Source organism: Apium graveolens, chromosome 6, assembly GCF_009905375.1.
Source record: "Apium graveolens cultivar Ventura chromosome 6, ASM990537v1, whole genome shotgun sequence".
NCBI classification, from domain to species: Eukaryota; Viridiplantae; Streptophyta; class Magnoliopsida; order Apiales; family Apiaceae; genus Apium; species Apium graveolens.
The window spans coordinates 19,974,579-19,983,237 of NC_133652.1; the positions used below are offsets into that span (position 1 = coordinate 19,974,579).

Here is an 8,659-nt window from a genome sequence, read left to right on the forward strand (position 1 = left end):
ATGCATACGCAAAGCGTAGGGCTGAAAGGATACGTGAAGAGCACAAGGAGTGTGATGAAAAATATGGGAAATATATCGTCAAACTTGGGGAATTTTCTCAAGGACACGATGATGCTGGTATGGCTATAACTATATGTCATGGAAATCAGGGGCCCCACGCATTGCCATTGCGTGATGTTCAGTTGAGTACGTACGCCTCGACCCACGGATATGGGGAGGGAGGTCATATACATACATCCCCTCACATACAAGATGATGAGGACGTTGATGATGAGTTTGATGAGTATGTAGTAAATCTGGAGGATGACTAAAAAAATTGAGAGATTCATTCATTTTCCAATTTTCAGCCGTAATGTATTTCTCTTATTATATGTTTACATAATCAATGTTCCCTTGTAATGTAATTTATTCCCAAGATGAATGGAAAATGCACTCGTTATTGCAATTTTTTGTTTACTACTTTACAGAAACATTTGTACTAATTGTGATAATATTCTCAAAGTTGATGACTTTTTTAGAAGTGGTTGTAAATTTTTTTTTTGGAAAAAGTTTGTTCCACGTATTAGTATTTTTGGAAAAATAAGTAGCACGTGAATCTTACAGGCATGTATTATTACTTGTTGGTAAATTTATGAGTTTTGACTACTCAGAAATGGAAGTATAAAATGATGATAAGGAAAATGACAAGGAAATGAGTTAGGTATCCCGTGAATACACAGTAGAAAGCACATGCAACAGTTTGACTGAAGTTTTTACTTGTTAGAGATGAAAGTTAAAGAAGTTACTTTTACGAATTCCAGTCTGCAACTGCAAAGTTGGAAGGGTCCTCCACAGATAGGTAGCCACATACAGACTGCAAGATAGTGAGTAGTCTTGTCAAATGCAGTAGAAGTTGTAAAAGCTGTATGATGTGACAAATGAATGTTAACTGTTTCGAAATAGTATGAGACGTAAGTAGCACGTGAATGTTACAGGCATGTCTAGTTAATTTGTGTGGCCTTGCGTCCTTGTTTATTATGTAAATATGATGTTGTTCGGAAGTTAATGTTGTATACTAATAGAAGAGCAATGAGTTATACTCCTGGTGATATTATTCGAGCTACTGGTCGGAAATGGTTTTGTGATGATGATTTTAGATATTCAATGGATCCAAATTTACGTTACTCAAGAGGTTCAGTAATCACGATGCATAGGGCGTGGGAATGGCGTGTAAGGCGTTTGCAAATATGTGTAGCCCAATGTCAAGAACATGGAGTGCGAGTAACTAAACAACGTGCCATACACATGTAGCGAGACCCCGCTCAACAACTGGAACTAGCTTTATTCCGTGCAAGAGAGGAAGAGAATCGAATGAGAATGCATTTAAGCCGGATGGATCTAGAAAGAAAATGTAGGGAGTTTGCTGAAGATGGTGACCATCACAGCGCAAGAATGTATCATCATTTCGCTACGAGTCCCGACTATATTTCCGATTTCTACTTGTCCGATGATGAGTAATATTTCTGAATATTGTATTTTGATAGTGTACTTTATTATTTTGAGCTTTTGAAATTATTATTTTATATTTCTGAATGATTTGACTACTCAGATAGTGTGTGAGTGTTTATGATAAATTTAGTGTGAAGTACTGTACAAATGTAATGTGACGTAGTTGTTAGCATGCCCTATAAATGTCTTGGGCATTTCAGTTGGAAAGCATAAAATGGATAAGGGTAAAAAAAGATCATCGTCAAGCACATCTAAGTCCATTTGGTGTCAGCTTAGTATCGCGGAATGTATCGATCACAAAAAGAAAATGAAAGAAGATGAGAGTGGCAGAAAGAAGAAGAAGTGCGTGAATCAAAACATTTTAGGCGAGATAAAAGCTGATAAAGAAAAGCTCCGAAAGGCTTACAATGATCGGTCCCTGCTGGAGGAAGAACGCATCCGTCAGATCGATGAAGTGTATAAAAAATATGATAAAATGGAAATCAACCTGATTAAAAGAGAAGATAGTGAAATTGCATGGTATGTTGAAGGTCATCAGGCCTGGCGTGATGTTGGAGAAGATGCGGATGAAGAAGAGGGTGAAGTTGTGGAGAGTGCAGGAACTGATGAGGATCAATATGTTGTAAACCTTGCAGATTTTTAAGTTCTTTCTGATGTTTGTTGTATAATTTTAGTAACAATTTGAACACCTAATTGGAATGTTTGTTTTGAATGGGATAAACCTAATAGGAGTTCCACATTTTGAAGCTCGAATGGACAACACAATAACCAACTTTTGCATGTAATGTTCGAAATAGCAAGATAGAAAACTTAGATTATACAAATGACAATGATGGTACACCATTTGAAATGAAGCTAAGAAAATGCAATGAAGCTAAGAAACGAGCAAGTAGAAGTTCACGTTGTGGAGGCCCTGGGCATTTCTTGCTACGCTTGGTGTGCCCTTCTTGGTTGCATACACTACATTTCTTTCCTAACCGCGGACCATCAATCTCCGTTCGGATCTGCACCGATTGCCCCTTATCTCCACGTTTCTGCTTAAGTTTCTTCAATGATTCATTGGCTACTAACTTTCCATACCCCTGCCAAAGTGGGGGTAATTCATAGCTCCAGTATTCGGTTGGTTGCAAGGGATAAATAATTGGCTGATACAAGTTCTCCATTGTCTAATTTTTATGGCAATTTTCAATGAAATGATCCCAACTCAGTCCATGTCTTATACAACCAGCCATTGCGTGAGAGCACATCATGTGATGCATCGCCCATTTTCCACACGTGCACGTACGGTCGTTGAGGTTGACGAAATGGGTCTTACCTCCCTTTATCCTTCCCTTAGCAGTTGTGTATTGACGTGTAACTATTTTCAAGATACCACGTACACGGTGAAAAATAATAATCGTATGTCCAGTTGTCTTTCTTTGAAATTTTGCTAACATGGTGGCTGAACGCGCACATAACTGTTAACCCTGTTGCACACCGTCATCTACTTTATTTTTATGTGTGTCAATAATCGTGACCGCCTTGTAGAAGAGGTACTCCATCATCGCTGTTACCGGAAGGAAACGAGCTCTTCTTATGTTTTCGTTGAAACCCTCAAGCATGTTGGTGGTCGTTTGACCATAGCGAACACCATTATTGTGGGAAAGTGTCCACCTCTCAATGGGTATTCTTGCAAGATAGTCAAGGGCAGGGGGACAAATTTAACCAATCCTTGCCATGTATGCCTCATGCTTGGAGACTTGTGTGGTTGTGCCAGCTTTCCACATCAATTTCTTTAGTTCACCGCCTGGGTGATTATGGCAGAAGTTGCTTCGGACATGCAGTAGACAGAACCTATGGATGCCTAATGACTCAGTAAATCCGTTTTGAGGGTCTCTAACTGCGGAAAGAATACTGGCTGCTCGATCAGAGATGATGCACACACCGGTCTTTTGGCGATAGATATTTCTCCGAATACGTTACAGAAAGCAAGATCAGTTCTCGTACGTCTCCTCATCAACCAAACCATAGCAAATAGGAAAAGGGTGGTTGTTTGAATCTACACCCATGGCAACAAGCAGCTTTCCCTTATATCTTCCCTTCAATAAAGTTCCGTCTATTGAAATCACATGACGTGCATGTTGCCACCCGTCCATCATTGCCTTCAAATACCAAAAGATTCGCTTGCAAACGGACGTGCCCCATTCCTGAGCATGAGGCACGACATCGATCTCAACAATGGTTCCAGGATTTGTCTTCTTGATGGCTGCAAGAAACATGGGAAGAGCTTGATATGTTGTAGCCCAACTTCCATACACTTCCTCAATGGCTATTTGTCTGCCTCGCCACACTTTCTTGTACCCCACTATATGGTTGTGTTCGTTGTTGATAAGCGGGATAATGGTTTTAATGGGGATTTCTGGTGTATCTATCACCTGTTTCACATGTCATTGAGCAGTGTCAAAATATTTTCACCAAATATGTAGGGGAGTTAAATAGTTATGTATGTTAAATTGCTTACAAGTGGTTTCACAAGCTACAAAATCATCCTTGCAGATAGCTTCTTGTGATCTCGCAATGGATGATCAACCAAGTATCTGTGTTCCTCTCTATTCACATTTATCCTCCAGTAACCAGAATTATGCATAAAAGTAGCTCGCATCCTACAGTTACAGCCCTCAGCCCGGCACTGAACAATGAGTTGTTCTTTGTTACTCTTTGTCATTTTATATGTACGATCAGTGACAATATGAGCACGTTTGACTGCCAACAACATGGTTGCTTTGTCACGGTAACACTTTCCTTCACTCAGCTCTCCCTGATCGAGGTCTTCATCAACATACATATCATTAGGGCTATCTATTATTGGGGGGATATATTTCTCCGTGCGGAACCATGGAGCCCTTGGAACATGATGTTCTTCCCCAGGTGTTGGAAACACGGTAGAAATTTCTGCATTCCTCTCTACATGCCCCCCCCTTCATCGCTGCCTGATGAATCTTCTTCCCCATCATCATCATGAAGGTGAAAATCATCCTCACTGGATGAATTATCTATAGCTTCATCTGCGATGAGGGCTAACCACTTACCGGAACCTCTTCCCACCATATTTATATTACCTCCACCCTCTTCCTTATTTTCATAACTACTCCCCCCTCAGTACCCTCCACCATATTCACTACCCCCCTTCATACCCTCCACCATATTGACTACTCCCCTCTCCGTACCCTCCACCATATTGACTACTCCCCCCTTCATACCCTCTACCATATTGACTACCTCCCCCTACATACCCTCCACCATATTGACTACTCTCCCCACCATACCCTCCACCATATTGACTACCTCCCCTACATACCCTCCACCATATTGACTACTTTCCCTTCCATGTCCTCCGCCGTGTCCACTACCCTCCCCTCCATACCCTCCACCATATTAACTACTTTCCCTTCCATACCCTCCACCATATTGACTACTGCCTCCTACGTACCCTCCACCTTTTTCCGTGGTTTCACCTCTGTACTCTCCGCCTCGAAAATGTAGATCTGACCATCCTGGGTTGACATTACTCCCGTATGTTAATCGTGTCGGTTGTGACCCTAAATTCGGTTGGAAAGAGTACGGGTCATCAACAGCAACTTCCTCTATTTCGATGAATAAAGAAACATCTCCTTGGATGTTCAGCAACATGGCAGGGACATTAAACATACGGGTAACATCATCATCACATAATATTTCCATTTGATAAAAACCTTCAACTAAGTTGTATTGACCAAGGTAAGGATACTTTAAACTCAATTTAAAATTCCAATGATAAGAACTAATATTCATTAAATTGTATACAAGACATTTGAGCTCTTCAAAAGAGGTACCGAACCTAATAAACATCATCTTCTTGAGATCGATAGAGTAGTTGATATTAGTACCTTCTCGAATTACCACTCCACCCCAAAAAAAATTGACATTCACGTGGCCTTCCATTTTCCTGATTTACAGAAAATATATAACAAATGAGCAACATAATTATATATATATACACACACACATAAGTAAAAGAATGACATACCTTTTCGTATGGGTTGAAGAGAAGTATGTGATGAACATATGTGGTGCCTCAGGTCATGTATAAATAGTGGAACAAGTATTATTGTGATTCATTGATTGTGTAAATAATTTTTGCATAAAGATATCTGATCCTATCCATTTCAGATTTTAGATAAGATTGTTATGTAAGAAAAATCTTATTTTAGTCAGATTTTAGATAAGATTGCTATGTAAGAAAAATCTACTTTTAGTCAGATTTTTAGGATAGGAAGCAGAAGACTTTTAGGATAGGAAGCAAAAGATAACGATATAAATACAAGCTTAGGAAATTATCAGCAAATTAGTTCATATCAAATATAAGGACTCGTCAACAACAAATATTCCCCCATGATACACTATTCCATAAAACTAAAACATTACAAAACAAAATTTAAAATTAAAGTACAATTTACGTACTACAAATAGGTTTACATCACTAATCACCAGAAAAAAATTAAACAAAAATAATTTTCTACGAATTAATTATGGGATTTGCTAAACATGCCCACACGTAACAATTGCACACTCGAGTACCTTGGCACCCTTTTCAAACCCAAAAAATTCATATATAAACTATATTTTTTTAAGAACAAAAAATACGTACGAAAAATAGGTTTGCTTTCATGACTATCCAAGAAAAAAACACCAAAATAATTTTTTAATAATTTTATATTAAGGCCCAAAAATAGGTCTTCATTGAATATTTTCGTTGCCGACTATCAAGGTACCTTTTTGAGGGCACAAAAAGTCATACATACACTTTTTTTTAAAAAAACAAAAATTACGTACTAAAAATAGGCTTGCATGACTATCCAACAAAAAAAAAATTACACCAAAATAATATTTTTCCAATTTAATATGAAGACTCAAAACTAGGTCTCCATTACATATTTCCCACTTACAAACACTTAACCACAATTAACACAACGGCCATTCAATCCGGGAGGAAAGAAAAAAACAAAAAAAAAATTAATTTACCCCAGAACTCCACTTCTTCTTGGCCTCTGGGGTTGAACCCCGGAGGAAGTGGCGTTATGTACCACTTTTGGAACATTTTGAATAGCTGTGCTAAAAAACTAAACTTTCAGTTCAAATGTGTCAAAAAAGTCCGGGAGCCAGAGAACAGTGTCATAAACTTTCCTTTCATTTTCTGATTTTGATAACTTTGACATGGTCCAATTCGACCCACAAAACAAGAAACGCAATGGTTCCTATTTTTTTGCAAACTATCCAATATAAGAAAAGTAGTGGCAAACCTCGTAGCTCCAGTCCTGATTAGATCCCTCCCATTAGTCTTCTCCCCCATAGCATCAAGAACACGCCCATGCCTATAGATAAATGTAGTGCATCTTCTTGCCTGGTTGATTGTCTTCTTAAATGCTAGAATTTTGCCAATGTCCTCCAACATCAAATCAACACAATGTGTAACACATGGAGTCCAAAACAAAGTAGGCATCCTTATCTCCAAGATCTGACCGGCTAGCTTGTAGTTCGCCCCATTGTCCGTCACAACTTGCACAACATTTTTCTCACCAATTTCCTTTATCTTGCTTTCAAGCAAGTTGGCCAACATTTGTGCATCATGTGATTCACTTGAAGCATTCACCGAACCCAAGAAGAAAGTGCCTTCAGGATTGTTGGCAAGGAAGTTAATGAGATTCCTTCCTCATCTATCCGTCCACCCATTAGACATAAGAGTGCAACCATACCTCTTCCAAGCCTTCTCATGCTTCTCCTTCAATTTTTCTATTTTTTCCTTTGCTTTTTTAAGTAGAGGCACCCTCAATTCATGATATGTTGGAGGCTTTAAACCCGGTCCATATTGGCCAATGGACTCGACCATCACCTCATAGCTCGCAGAGTTTGCGACATTGAAAGGAATACCAGATTCATATAAAATATTTGCAATATGCATATGGACTTTTGCTTTCTCTTCCGGAGTTCTCAAGCGATTTTCCAAAGTACTTTGACTTGCTCCCTTGGTGTGCCTCTCTTCAACAACTTGTTCTGGGGTCCTACTGTACTTCATTGATGTAGCAGATTTAGAACTTGCTGCTGGAATTTTGAAGTTAAAAGGCTGCCCAGCAGCCTTGCCTTTGGCGCCGACACAAGACTTTGAACTTTAAACCATATTGGAGGCTGTTGAGGGTATTTTTTGAACATCATCATCGCTATTTTCTTCAATCTGTAGCTGCTATGTATTCTTCATGCTTCTCTTCTTCTTACTTTCCATATAATCGCTCATTTCTTTGGCAATCTCTTTGGTTGTTTTAGGACATTTAACTATATCCGCACCAATCAAGTGTTATTTATATCGATTAATCCCCCCATGATTTGAATTCCCACAAAGAATACATTTCACAACATCATTATTGGTCTCCGAAAAAGGATAATATGCATACTTTCATCCCGGATCATTTGATCTTGCTTTTCTTTTCGGGTCTTTAGCCAACTCTCTTCGGCTACTTTCAGTTTCTATCTCCATCAGTTTATTTTCTGCATAAAATAATTTATTGAACTTAGTGGCAGTTGCAAGTACATATGCAAATGGAAAATGGAGGTCTGTATAATGGAACAGTAAGCAACAGTGAGCAAATGGACCTTTGGAATGCAGTGAATTTATATGTATTGAATAATGATACTGTAATCTGATGTTCGTAGTAATGCATAATTGTTTATAAAATCAAAATGCATAATTTCATTCCAAAAATTTGATATACAATTATAATTAATAAAAATAAAAGCAGTACAAAAACTGAAAATTTTAAAATGATGCAGAAAAATATTACTTAATATTTGAAAAGTAAAATCAAATAAAAGAAATTTTAAAAGTGATTCAGAAAATATTACTTGATATTTAAAAAGTAAAATCAAATAAAAGAAACAAAAAAAATCAAAAAAATTGAAAGCATTTTTTCAGTTTATAGTTTTTTAAAAAAAAGACAAAAAAGGTGGAAAATAAAAAAAAATCAGTTTTAAAAAAGCCGAAGGTATTTATATTAATAAAACTTGTTTTTTTGGAAACATAAGCGGCGGCTAAGGTTGTGTATATACGTGTACATACACAACGGGTCAACGAGGGAAAAAAGAAAAGGAGAAGAAGAAAGAG

General features: G+C 37.9%; 1 protein-coding gene across 1 annotated transcript; it reads right to left on the reverse strand.

The window, feature by feature from the left end:
- Nucleotides 1-3,461: 3,461 nt before the first annotated feature.
- On the reverse strand, nucleotides 3,462-4,575 carry LOC141664717 (uncharacterized). Its single transcript, XM_074470671.1, has 3 exons — nucleotides 4,440-4,575; nucleotides 4,022-4,296; nucleotides 3,462-3,902 (listed from the first exon to the last, which is right to left on the reverse strand). Exons 1-3 carry the CDS (start codon nucleotides 4,573-4,575, stop codon nucleotides 3,462-3,464), a joined length of 852 nt encoding a protein of 283 aa, XP_074326772.1.
- Nucleotides 4,576-8,659: the final 4,084 nt, after the last annotated feature.